The following is a 12,818-nucleotide window of genomic DNA, read 5'->3' as shown; positions in this document are numbered from 1 at the left end:
GTCACGAGGCCCGTGAGGACCTGGCGCCGCGTGTGCCGGAGGGACGCCGGGCAGGGGGCCTCTAGCCCCTCGGAGGACACACAGGGGCTCCTGCTCGGCACCCGGCCCAGTCAGGCCCTCCCTGGAGTGCGCTCTGCCGACCACCTGGGGCCGGTCCTCCCGGCCACTCTGCGCCCCTCGCGGCAGCCTCGGGGCTGTGCATCTGTGCTTGGAAAGGTGGGAACACGCCGGACTCCGTCCAGATGCGGCTCAGGATCGAGCCAGAGTCTCGCGATCTAGGAATTTCGGTCTAACCCGAGCAGGGGTGGGGGTGACCGGCACGGGGTTGGGCTCCAGCCGCTCGCTGGTCCCGGCCCTCGCTGCCCGCTCCCTAGAGCGCGTGCCGTCCCTCGGAGGCCTCCCGCACAGACTGTTCTAGGAGGTGGGCTTCGAGGTAGCCTGCGCCCCCTCCCTTCCTTCTGCGCCTACGTCCCCTGCCGGCCCCCGTGCAGCCTCACTTCCCGTGGCTGGTACCCCCTGCCCGGCCCAGGACGACGAACCCTATCATGGGGCTGCGTGGTCTGGGCCTGGACAGAAGGGAGGACATCGGCACGTGTGACCCCAGGACGCTGCCTCGAGAAACAGCCCGGGCTCCTCCAGGCAGACGCGGGCTGGGGGTCCTGGGCCGCGGAGATGGGGGGCCGTCAGAGCGGCGGGTTGTCACCTTCCCCCAGATGGTCGGAGCCGACGTCCCCTTACCCCCCGTGAGCCCCGGGCCTGAGGCCACGGAGGCCTTGTCTTCTGACCGGCTAGACTTGGCCTGGGGTCCCCCATGGTCTCTGCGCCCAGGCACGCCCCAGATCTGTGGCTCAGCAGAGGGCCGGGCGGCACGTCTCCCCCGGGGGCATCCGGGCTCGTCTTTTGAAGAATTAGCGGCAGTTTGTTTTTATAAAAGTGTGTGCGTCTCCTACTTCAAGCAACACTGAGACGATGAAGGAGACATTTTTTTGAACAGGCGACCCACGTTGCCGCGGTGTCTGCCGGCCGCAGAGCCGTGTGAAGAGAGGACCTGGCGGGAGGACGGCCAGGGAGGTGGGACAAAGCGCTGGGGATCCCCCAGCCCGTTCTGGCCGCTTGTCAGCCAAGGGGCTGCCGACCCAGCACGCCTCCGCCCCCACCCCGCCCGCAGGAGGGGTCCCTGAGGCGCCAGCCCCGGAATCCGCAGGGTCTCCTGCAGCCTGAGGTCACGGGCCCCCGTGTTCAAGCGCCAGGGACGTCGTGTTGAAGACGCCATAGCGCCCCTCCAAGGCCCCGTGGAGTCGGTTCCTCCTTGGGTCCCCGGTGCCCCTTGGACAGGAAGGCAGCCGGGTTCCGCCGCGCACCCGTGGGACGCAGACGCTCTCGGGGGACTTGGGCCTGCAGCCCACGCCCAAACAGGGCGCACTTGAGCAGACAAATGCCGCCAGCAGAACCCGCCGGTGACTTCACGCCCGATGCCACGCCCTGCTGCCCTCGGGCAGGAAAGGCCTCCAGGCGGCCCCCGGGTCTTCTGCGTCCTATGCCTGCCTCCTGCCTTTGAAGCAAGTCTGGTCCCGGGAGAAAGGGGGCCTCTCGGCCGTCAGTTGCAGACGAATCTTGGGTGCTGGGGGGAACGGCCCCAAAGAGGTCCACGTCCGACTCACTAGGGCCTGGATGCAGTGTGGTACACCGCAGTCAAGGGACCCTGTAGACAGGAGAGGGCCCCCTGGGGGCCCAGTGTCCTCCCCGGGGACCTGCCAGGCCGGAGGCGGAGGGTCAGAGGTCAGCAGGTGCACCGCTGGCTGGGGGCAGGAGTGAGCCACGAGCCGGGCAGCGCGTTCGGCTTCTAGACACGAAGCAGGAGGGAAAGACTGTCCGCAGAGCTGCGGGAAGGAGCGCGGCCCCGCTGGCGCCTTCATTCCACCCGGTGAAATCCACGCTGGGCTCCCGACGCCCGGAGCTGGGCCAGGGTGCCTCTGTGTTCCCGCTGCAAGGCCGTGGTGACGTGTCCCGTAGCTACGGGCACCTCCACGGCGGGTCCCGGGAACGCGGCGCTCACGGACCCTGGTGGGCGCCACGGGGACGGGGAGGGGGGAACGGTGCACGCGTTTCCATGGTTTCGTGACCCCGCGCTCCACCGTCCCGCCTGACTTCACTTACACAGGCTCGAGGATAAAGTGACGGAGATTATTATTTTGGGACGGCGAGAGCCGCGCATGAAAGCAAGCGTGGGGGGTCCCGTGGGACTGGGCAGGTCCCCCTCCTGAGCTCCGGCCCCGAGTGTGTCTGGGGTCAGGGGCCACTAGCCGGGTGCTGGGGCCAAGCTCAGCCGTCTGCCGGGGCGCGCACTCCCTGCACCCCCCACAGCGCCGCGGCCTGAGCGCCCACCTGAGCCCCCCTTTCCCTAGAGGGAGCGGGAGAACGGCTCCAACCTGGCCTTCATGTTCCGCCTGCCGTTTGCCGCGGGCCGCGTCTTCAGCATCAGCATGCTGGACACACTGCTCTACCAGGTCAGCGGGGGCGGCGCGGGGGTGGGGGCCGCCGGCAGCCCAAGCCCCCTCCCCACCTCCAGCCCACGAAGCCGCGTTTGGAGCATCCCTCCCTGGGTCCCCTCCTGGCGTCCCCGTCCTCTTCCTCCCAGAAAGACACTGCCCTGGGCTCTGCTCCTGGCGGCCTCTGGGTCTCTGGCTCCCGAGGCCGAGCCAGGCTTCCCAGCAGGGGACTGTGGGCGCCCGGCGGGCACGGGAAGGGACCCGGCCTGTCCCCGGGGTGCCCCCGCCTCACAGCGGCCTCCCTCTCCGGCCAGTCCTTCGTGAAGGACTACATGATCTCCATCACCAGGCTGCTGCTGGGCCTCGACACCACGCCGGGCTCCGGCTACCTCTGCGCCGTGAGTGACGGGGCCGGCCGGGCGGGCTGGCCGTGGTGGGGGTGCCCGTGGCCGGCCCCCGCTCAGGGCCGCCGCTCGCTCTAGATGAAAGTCACAGAGGAGGACCTGTGGATCCGCACGTACGGGCGGCTCTTTCAGAAGCTGTGCTCCTCCAGCGCCGAGATCCCCATCGGCATCTACCGCACCGAGTGCCACGTCTTCTCCACCTCCGAGGTTCGGGCGAGGGGCTCCCGAGGACGGGCTCGCGCCTGAATTTCATGTCACGCGCCGCCGTGTTTCAGTCCCGGGATCCAGGCCTTGGCTTGCCAGGCCCTCCTGGGGTCAGGCTCATGGGGGTGGGCGGCTGGGACTCCCGCGTGGGGCCGGGGAGCTTGAGACCGAGGGAGCCAGCCGGAGCCACACTGGGCAGCCTGCCACGCGGGTCCCGAGCCCATGAGGGGCTCAGGCAGTGTCTGGGGTGGGGGCAGAGGCACCCCCAGGCACCCAGGCTGTCTCTCGTTTCCTTTGCAGCCCCACGACCTCAGAGCCCAGGTGAGTGGCCCCGTGAGCCTCCCATGAAGGTGCGCTTCCCGACCCCAAGTCTGGGGAGCACGGGGAGACAGCAGGGTCGGGGAGCGCATCCCCAGGATGGGTCGGCCTCGGCACGGCTCCAAGAGGGCCCCTGAGCAAACCAGTCCCTCCGGCCCCATGTGCACCTCCCGCTGTGGCCCCGTCGTAGCAGGTGGTCCCCTCCCTGCCGTTCTGACCCGACCTCCAAGCCCCCAGCCTCGCAGGGCTGCTGCGCAGGTGGGAGTCTCCCCGCACCCCCGGGTTCCCATGCCCTCACTGAGCTGCTGTCCCTCTCCCATCAACCACGCTCCCCGTCCCTGCTCTCCTGCTCTCCCCTCTCCAAGACAGGGAGACTGAGGCTCACAGAGGGGTGGTCCTCCGTGGCAAAGTCAGGACTGGCCGGGTCCAGGTGGGAGGGCCCCAAGAGGTGGCCATAGCCACCCTCGTTCCCTGGCAAATGTGGACAGACCTGGAGGCTGGTGGCCTGGGCTGGAGGAGGAAGGCACTCGTGCCCCTGGGGCTTGGGGTCCCCCAGCAGAAGGCTGGGCTCCCCGCCCCTCACCCTCTCGCCTCGGCCAGTCCCAGATCTCGGTGAGCGTGGAGGACTGCCAGGACACGCAGGAAGCCAGGGGGCCCTGGGGCGCGCGGGCGGGCGGCGGCAGCAGCACCCACGGCCGGCACCCGGTCGGAGGGGACCCGGCTGAGCACCCGCTGCTGCGGCGCAAGAGCCTGCCGTGGGCCCGGAAGCTGAGCCGCAGGGGCCCCAAGCCGGCAGGGAAGGCGGCGGCCGCCGAGTGGGCCGGCCAGCAGAGGCTCAGCCTGTATGGCCGCTCCGAGCGCCAGGAGCTCTCCGAGCTGGTCAAGAACCGCATGAAGCATCTGGGGCTGCCCACCACCGGCTACGGTAAGAGCACGGGCACCACCGCCCGCCACGGGGCTGGGACAGACACCGCGCGTGACCGGGTGCCCAGGGGCCGCCTCCGCGCTGCCCACCACGGCCACGCGGCCCCTTGGAGCCCCTCTGATGCCAGCATGCAGGACCCCCCCGGAACTGGCCCTGAGTCCTGCAGGGAGGGCTCGCACTCACCACTCTGCGGCCTCAGTCTCCCCATCTGTGAAATGGGACTAGATCAAGCTGACCGAGCCCAGCCTGTGGAACTCACGGGAGCCGTGGCCGGGGGGGCGGGCCAGGCCAGGAAGGGCTCCCCCAAAGCCAAGGCCACAGTCCTCATGTATGTTCAGTGAGGCGCCTCTGGGGTCAGAAACGCAGGCTGCACTTTGTTCCCATGGAGAACGGGAACGTGGCAGGGAGACCCCGCAGCCCCCGCCACCCCTTCCCCGGCCTTCCCAGCAGCCAGAGCGTCCGGGGCCCAGCAGGGGGCAGCTGGAGCCATGGCCACCGTGCACGTGGGGCCCCACGGCTGCTCCTGAGACACGGGCCCTGCTTCCGCTGCTTGTGGCTGCTCCGCGGACCCTGGCAGCCCCCTTTTCTGTGGAACTTATCTGGGGGACGTTCATGACCTCGGCCACGAGCAGACCCGGAGGAGAGACGCTGCGGAGCTGCTGCCTCCGTTCCCGCCGCTGCCCGTCGGCACCCGCACCCCACGCTGGGTCGAGCCTCTGGCGGGCGTGGGGTTCCGTCTCGGGGACTCTGCCTGGGGCTCAGGCTTGGCTGTCCCCCTGCGGGCACGGGCTTGTGGCAGCCTGCGTCCTGCGTGTGCCTGGCTCAGGGGCCCCAGGGCCCCGTCCAGGTGGGACCAGAGGCCAGAGTTGGGCCGGCCCTGCCCCCACCACGCGGAAGCTGCTCGCTCCACCTCTGTCCCGCTCCACGTCCCTGCCCCTCAAGACGGTGCGCACCGGCCCCACGGCCAGGGTCGGCAGAGGCTCGGGCCCACCGACCCCGGGACTGGCTGTCCCGTGTTCCCCTGACCTCCGCACCCCCCTGCCCTCCCCACAGCTTGGCAGAGAAGGAAGCCACGTCGTGGTGGCGGACCTGCTTCCCCGGTGGCTGGCGCCGGCCGGTCCCCGCGTGCACGGCCTCCCGCGTGCGGCTGGCTGTCCCCCGCTGTGCCGGCCGCCATGCTGCTTGCTGACCTCTCTCTCTCTGTTTCTGTCTGCCCCCTCGCTGTGTGCTCCGTAGAGGATGTAGCAAATTTAACGGCCAGTGATGTCATGAATCGGGTAAACCTGGGATATTTGCAAGGTAATTCTGCTCCGGCCGAGTCCAGCTGCCACACGAGGGGGCATATGCCAGCCGTGCCGACGGGCCGCCCCAGCCAGGCAGGCGGACAGGAGAGTAGGCGTGGAGGGGCTCTGCAGGCAGGGCCCTCGTGCGCCCAGGCCACCCCTGCGCAGGGCCCTGACGGTCACCGCGCCGTCCTCGGGTTGCACCACGGTCTTGCTCCCGTGTGTCCTGAGCCCACCCGCCTCCAGGAGAGCATCCAGAAGAACGGTTCTGGGCCTGGGTCCCGTGCGTGCGCACATGCACACACGGGGAGTGTGGCAAGGCCTGGCCACAGCAGGGAATTGGGGTCTGCTCTGCCCCGGCCTTTTGCGGGCCGCCTGCGTCAGGGGCGCTGGCAGGAGCTCCAAGAGGGGGTCTCCCTTTCCGGCCGAGACAGAGCCTGTCTATACGCCCTTCTCTCATCTGGGGTCCGGTTCCTTCCAAGAAGACACCCAGCAGCCCCGGATCTGCCCTGAGGCCCCCAACAGAAGGCAGCGCAGCGTCAGGCCACGGGCCCTGCTGCCAGGCCCCTCGCAGCCCTAGAGAAAGGTCAGATTACCGTGCCCAGGCCCCCCGGGGCAGCCCCTCCGTCCAGAGCTGAGCCGGGAGCCGGCTGCGGCAGACCCAGGCCCCAGAATGGAAACCTCAGTCGGGGGCTGGCCCGTGCTGGGAAGGCCTTGGCCTCTCCTGGGTTCTTGTGCTTTTCCTTGCAAGCCGGGACGGTGCTCATGGAAGACCCACGGGGCCAGCACGGGTCCAAGTCCGGCAGCTTCCGCGAACAGGGAGGCCGCGTGGCCCCCTCCTGCGCCCAGCCAGCCCTGCTTCCCACGGAGGCTGAGCGCCTCCCGATGTGGGCGTTGGATAGTGCCTGAGGCCGGGGCAGAGGAGACGGACGCGCCTTAGCCAGGCCCCCGGGGAGGGCATCACCCGCAGGCAGCCCTCTTGGTGCAGCTGTACGCCCTCACCCCTGCCCGCTGCACCCGTGAGGGAGGCCGCTGAGACTTGGTTAGGTGCGGGGCTGGGGGCAGAGAGCGCGGACCCCAGTGTGCGGTGGGGAGGGCGAGTGGCATGGAAGCACCTGGTCGGCAGGGTCGCGGGAAGGCCTGGGGCAGCAGGAGTGCGGGCTGGGGCGCGGGGTAGGGGACAGCTCCTTCGGCCCTTTGCCAGGACCTTCATCAGCCCCTGCGCCCACCGGAGCATGGTGGTCACCGTGCAGCTCGCCTGTCCTGGGGAAACTGGGGTCAGTGGCTCGTGACCAAGCAGCCCCATCCCCCGGCGCTGCGGCTGGGCCCCCACGGCCCACCTGACCACCGCGCAGCCCAGCTCCCCCAGATGCACGACACTGAGCCTGGCTCGTCCCCGTCCTAAGCTGTTGGTTTCACCTGGTTGTCCGGGGGAGACGCGGGGGCCCAGGCCGGGTGGGGAAGGCCCCAAGAGGCAGGTGCCAGCGCGTGAGGATGGCTGCCCAGCCACGGAGGGGTGGCCCGTGTGCCCTGGGGGCACCGGCTGGTGGCTCTGACCGCAGCACCGCCCCCCACTTTCTGGGTGCGGCCCTGGCGTCCGTCTCAGCGTGGCCGCTCTGCTGGTGCCTGTGATTGGGGGTCGACAAGACCCACCTCGCGCTCCGCCTGGCACCGCTGCACGCACCACGCGGCCCGCCCCGGAGACACTCGGGGCCCTGAGGCGGGAAGGTGTGCTGCCCCGCACGGCCACCAACTGAGCCCCTGTGCTCGACGGCCGGCAGCTTCCACCCAAGGGCTCCAGCGCGAGCCGTGGCAAGAGCAGAGAGCTGTGGTCGCCAGGCAGCGGTTCCTGGGGTGGACGCAGCGGCTGGCGCCAGGGGATGGCCCAAAAGTCCGAGCATGTTCGCTGCCCCCCCAGGGCCCAGCCCGTGCCCCTGCCTGCCTCCAGGGGAGCCGCTGTGCCCGGCCCGTGGCTGCAGGGCGGAGTCGACTCGGCACAGCTCGACCCCCAGCCCAGCCGGCCCACGGGCTGCTTCTCCAGCTTTGCAGAGAATCCCGTCCTTGGGGACAGGGGATGGTGCGAGGAGAAGGAAATGACAAGAGCTGGGGGTGCGGGCCCCCAGAGCTAGAGCCCTCTGGAGTGCCCTCCCATTGATGGCCGCCCTGGGTGGGGAGATGCCTTCTGGCATTGCCGATGGGTAAACTGAGGTCGCGAGCCATTCGTTTCTCTGCCAGCGGCCAGGGGACGTCTGTGGCGGGACGGCTGCTCCTGCAGAACCCGTTCTCCCCAGCACGGGCTGCGTCCCCACGGCCACCTGTGTGCCAGAGACCAGGCCGTCCCTGTGGGCTCTGAAGGGGCCCCCCACTGGGAAAGGGGCTGGGGCAGGGGTCCTGTGGGCTGACGCCGTGGAGCAGGCTTCAGGAAACAGGACGTGTGTGCAGCGAAGGGAAGGAGAGAGAGGGTGGTCAGCCTGGTAGGGAGGGGCCGGCGGCAGGGCTGGGTCAGGTGTGCGTGCGCGCGTGTGGGCGCTCGCAGGCTGGTGCAAGCGGCAGGTGTGCTCGGGCTGCACGTTGGAGCGGCCGGCTGTCCCGGGCTGTGGGTGTCGCCCGTGCGCGCCCTCGTGGCAGACCCCGCCCGTGCCGGGCCCCCAGCAGGTACCATCCGGCAGGGCCAGCCCCACGGGGTGCACCAGGGAAGGTGAGGAAGATCCTGGGGCCAGGCCAGAGCCCCCGGCTCGTGGGGCGCGGCACAGTGGAGGGGGTCGCAGCGGACCGGTGACCGCCACGGGCCCGTGTCCTTTGCAGACGAGATGAATGACCACCAGAACACGCTCTCCTACGTCCTCATCAACCCCCCGCCCGACACGAGGCTGGAGCCCAACGACATCGTGTGAGTCCCGCGGCCCCCCACGAGTGGACCCCACGGCCCCCCCGCCCCGGCCCGGGCGGAGTACAGCGTCCAGGGCTCTCCTGACCCCCGCAGGTACCTCATCCGCTCCGATCCCCTGGCGCACGTGGCGAGCGGCCCCCAGAGCCAGAAGAGCAGCGGCAGCCACAGGCTGGCTTCCTGCAACCCTGAGACCCGCGACGAGACGCAGCTCTGAGCCGGCCCCGCGAGGAGCCCCAACCCGACGGCATGCCTCACGCTGCATGGAGCGCCGGGGCCCCGCCGCGCCCCCACAGCGCCCCGGCGTCGGTCTGGCCCGCCCCGGACGGGAGCCCTCCCCGGGGAGGAGGGGGACGCATGCCCCGGGCCCCAGGAGAAGCTGGCGGGGAGGCCTTTTTAACCAGTTTTTACAAACCTTACAGTCCGCATCCCCTCGCAACGTGCCGCAACTCGCGACGGGGTCCGGCTGCGGCGGACGGGGAGGCCAGCGGGGGTGCATGCGGACGGGAGGGAACCACGCCCCGGACAACTGTGCCCACTCACACAGCTGACGCGGAGGCCGTGTTCCCAAGGCCACGTACCGATGGCCCACTCACGGGGCCCAGCCTGGCCACGCGACGGTGAGGGTCTGGCCCAGGGTCGGGCCAAGGGGTCTCCCTGCCGGCGAGCGCTCCAGCACGGTGTGGCTGGCAGGAGAGGGGAGCCGTGAACCCCAGGAAGTCAGCAGCTTGGCCTGGAGCCCCCCAGCCCTGAGGCTGGGCCTGCTCAGAGCACATGGAGGGGAATGGGCTGCCTCAAGACCCCCCGAGGGGCCCCGCTGCCATCCGAAGGTTCCCGCGACCCAGGACTTTGCGGAACAAGAAGACGTCCTTCCCGTCCGTGTTGACGTGAACGGCCGCAGCCCTGTGTCCGTGGGCGTCAGGCAGGGCTGGTGTGTTTCCACGGGCCGCTGGACGCCTGTTAGCACCGACCCAAAGCACAACTCACCCTGGGCTGCTGACCCAGGTTCTCGCTGCAAGGGAAGGACGTGGAGGTCGCGCATGCCACGCTGCCGGGCTTCCGTCGCTGTGTGTGACAGGCGAGCGGTCAGTGCTGGAACCTTCTATTAAATGGATGCTTTCCGCAAACGTGAGGGTCGGTTACAAGGCTTTCCCTCTGCGGCCTCGTGGTCTAGGCCTGGCCCAGCTCCACCCCCAGCCCCACCCCCAGCCCTCCAATTCCGAGGTTGAGACACGCATGCTGTGGCCCCTGCCCCACTCGGACCCCACAGGGAAGGCCCCGTCCCGAGGAAATGCTGCCGGCCTGGGCCTTCGCGACCACCGGGCATCTGGGTGCTGACAGCTGGGAAGCATGGCTGGGGCGGGGGCTCCCTGGGATGGGTACGGGGACCCCAGGCTCTGCCAGAGCCCCCCAGCAGGTGCTGGACAGGGCATCCAGATGGTGGCAGGCAGCAGAGGGGCGCGCTCCCCCAGCCCCGGGCCACACGAGTCCAGCTCATCCCCCAGGGCCTCTGCCCTCAGTGCGCAAGGACGTCGTGCAGCCATGCTGGGGCCAGGGCTGGTGAGGAAGGGGCTGCTGAGCAGGTGGCAGCCTCCGGGGACGGGCCGGCAGGGACGGCAGGGACACTGATGCATGAGGACAACGGGGCCGATGGCACGAACGCCAGGAGGGGCCGCCCCCGGGACGGGCGAGCAGCTTCTCCGTGTTTCTGGCAGGAGTCTTAAGACACGAGGAGGAACTTCTGGTTCCTCATCTGGCAGGACACTGCTCGGACAGGAGTCCCCCGAGGGGCGAGGCGGGCCCGGCTGACAGGAGGGCGAGAGGAAGGGGCCATCGTGGGGGTGCGGGGGGGAACGCCCCCTGCAAAAGGGCAAGCTGTGCCCACAAGTGGCGGCAGAGGCGGCAAACGCCAGGACAACCCCAAACCATCTCTGAAGGTCCAAGCGATGAGCCGGGAGATGGAGGGACACGGCGCCGGGAAGGTGCCGTGAAACCCCTCACAGGCAGGAGGCAGGGTCCCCAAGCCAAGGACAGGGCCGTGAGAACAGCAAGGTCACCCCACCTACGTGCACAGCAGAAGGAGCCCCCAAATTAGCAAAAGCCACGAGCTGTGTGTCGGCAGGAGCAGCCTGCGACCCCGTCCAGGCCCCCCAGGACCACGGAGGCAGGTGGTCTCATCTTCGCCCCGGAGCACACACCCATGGTCTCCTCGAGGGGCTCAGGCTGGACCCCATGTTCCGGAGCTGCAGAGGCAGGGGTCTTACGACGGGGGGCTGGGCTGCGGGTCTGCGGAGAAGGTGGGTGCACCCCAGTGGGACCCGACCGCAGGGCAGGGCGGATGCACACGGAAGTCCGCGGCCCAGGGTGGCATCTGGGCTGCTCCAAGTCCAGGACCTCAGCCGCCCACCCGGGGCTGGCACTGCGGGGAGCGCCTCCGCCATCCCAGGCCCCCAGGGGCAGCCGGCTGGCCAGAACCACCTTTGCCCCTAGTGAGGTCAGCAGGAGCCTGGGGATGCTCCAGAGTGGGGTCTCGGGCCCAAGACTCCGTCCACCCACGGAGCTGGGCCGTGGGTCCCGCCCCGGGTCTGCCAGCTTGAGCCCCCAGCATCTGTGGCCGCTTCCACCCTACCCTGGCTGCAGAGCGCGGAGTGGCCACAGATGACCCCGTCGGGTCAGCCTGCCCACCCGGGCCTGGCGCAGAGCCTGGGGGCTTCGGGGCAGTAGCCCCCCATGCCCGCGGCACTCCACAGGGGCCCCTTCTAAAGGGGGCAGTGCGCACAGCTCCCCCACCGCACGGGCAGGCCCCCGGGGTCTCTGGGCCCCAGCAGCAGACCCCTTCTTGGAGGGGCTCCTCAGAGAGGGCTCCCCGGTTTGCGGTGTGCCTGGCTCCCAGGTAGGGCTCCTCACCCTGGCATCGAGCCTCCAGGGTCCCTGTGGGGTTGCCATGCCACCTTGCTGCCCTGTGCTGTGTCCCAAGACGCTGCGGGCTCCAGACTTGCTCTAGGCCTCTGCCACAGCCCCCTCTCTCATCCCATCTTGGGGTCCTGGCCCTTCAGGACAGAAGGAGTCCCGGGGCACTCCTCACCCACCCTGAGCTCTGGGGTGGTTCCAGGGGCTGGTACCCAGTCGTCCTACTGTACACGTGGGCTCAGGGCTCTTCCAAGGGGAGCCCCTTCCCCCAGTGCCTCCTCCCAGAGCTGGTGCCGAGCCCTTGGGTCCCCAGTGAAGGAGCTGAGATGGACAAGAGACACCAGCGACCCCAAGCCCCTCTCCAAGCCTTGAAGATAGGACAACAGCGGGCACCAGACACAGGGAACCGTCCGTCCGAAAACTGAAAATTCATTGCACCGCACACCGTGAGCTGCTGACTCTTCCGAATGTAGGTCCTGCTTCGGTTTAGGACTGTTTTGTAATGAAACCAACAAAAACCTACATGTGGAATAAAAAGGCAAAAGTAAATTCCGCCTTCCGCAAAACCGAAGACCAGAGGGTTTCATCAGCATCGCAACCATGTGACTGCCCTCGGGGACGACGGAAGACAGCGAGGGACGGGCTTGTGCCTTCTTTCTAGAACAAGAGCCGAGTCACAAGGTCGTCTCGTGCCTGGCCGCGGGAGCTTTGGTCCACGCGGGCCCGCGGGGGCAGCGACGTCACCCCGGAACACCGCCCACACCGTCGGCACACGTGTGCTCACCCGCCAGTGGCGTGGTCCAGCGACCCTGACGCCGGCCAGTGGGGCTGAGGTCAGAACCTTGTCTCCCTGGGGGCTGGCGACAGGCTCCCCCCCGGCTGCGGCCTCGGGCCTCGCAGGGCCACGCGCAGGGCCTGCACTTCCACGGGGAACGGGTTTGACGCCGTCGCCGCTTCTCTGCAGGGGAACCAACCCCGTTCTCATCGCCCAGAAACGTGTTTCCCTGAAGCAGACTTCACAGGCCACGCACCGTGTGGAGGTCCTCACTGCGGTCCTCACGGAGCTTCCGGACTGTCACTCATTCCCAAGACAAGCGGCTCCGGCAAGATGTGCCCCTTGCGATTCCGGAGAGAATTCCGGACGTGTAAGTCACTCTTTCTAAGGCAGCGAGGACGGCGTCAGGCCGAAGGTGGGGACAGAGTGGGGACCGTCCCTCTCTGCTCATTGGCAAACGAGCACATGGATTTGCCCGGAACGGGGGAAGCCAAGAGCAGGACAGGGACACCGAGAGGCTTTTTGGGCCCGGTGCCTGTCCGAGATCGCGGGCCGCATCCACGGCCCGGGCCTCACGTGCCGCTGACGGCAGAGCCCCCAGCGCGAGTCGGCTGGCGACCCCA

At 69.2% G+C, this 12,818-nt stretch overlaps 1 protein-coding gene across 10 annotated transcripts in view; it reads left to right on the top strand.

The window, feature by feature from the left end:
• Positions 1 to 12,303, top strand: part of KCNT1 (potassium sodium-activated channel subfamily T member 1) — a 52,205-nt gene extending 39,902 nt beyond the window's left edge. For 7 of the 10 annotated variants that reach the window (XM_046023251.1, XM_046023249.1, XM_046023255.1 and 4 more), the window contains 8 exons: positions 2,406 to 2,507; positions 2,804 to 2,887; positions 2,972 to 3,100; positions 3,398 to 3,418; positions 4,016 to 4,340; positions 5,577 to 5,639; positions 8,429 to 8,513; positions 8,607 to 12,303. In XM_046023251.1, coding sequence (XP_045879207.1) covers positions 2,406 to 2,507; positions 2,804 to 2,887; positions 2,972 to 3,100; positions 3,398 to 3,418; positions 4,016 to 4,340; positions 5,577 to 5,639; positions 8,429 to 8,513; positions 8,607 to 8,727 — 930 coding nt within the window. In that variant the 3' untranslated portion in view covers positions 8,728 to 12,303. Of the gene's footprint in view, positions 1 to 2,405; positions 2,508 to 2,803; positions 2,888 to 2,971; positions 3,101 to 3,397; positions 3,419 to 4,015; positions 4,341 to 5,576; positions 5,640 to 8,428; positions 8,514 to 8,606 lie in introns of those variants that run through there. The other 3 variants (XM_046023254.1, XM_046023248.1, XM_046023253.1) reach the window with 2 other exon arrangements.
• Positions 12,304 to 12,818: the final 515 nt, after the last annotated feature.

This window comes from Meles meles, chromosome 11 (assembly GCF_922984935.1).
Source record: "Meles meles chromosome 11, mMelMel3.1 paternal haplotype, whole genome shotgun sequence".
Taxonomy (NCBI): domain Eukaryota; kingdom Metazoa; phylum Chordata; class Mammalia; order Carnivora; family Mustelidae; genus Meles; species Meles meles.
This window is presented reverse-complemented; position numbering and strand designations above follow the sequence as displayed.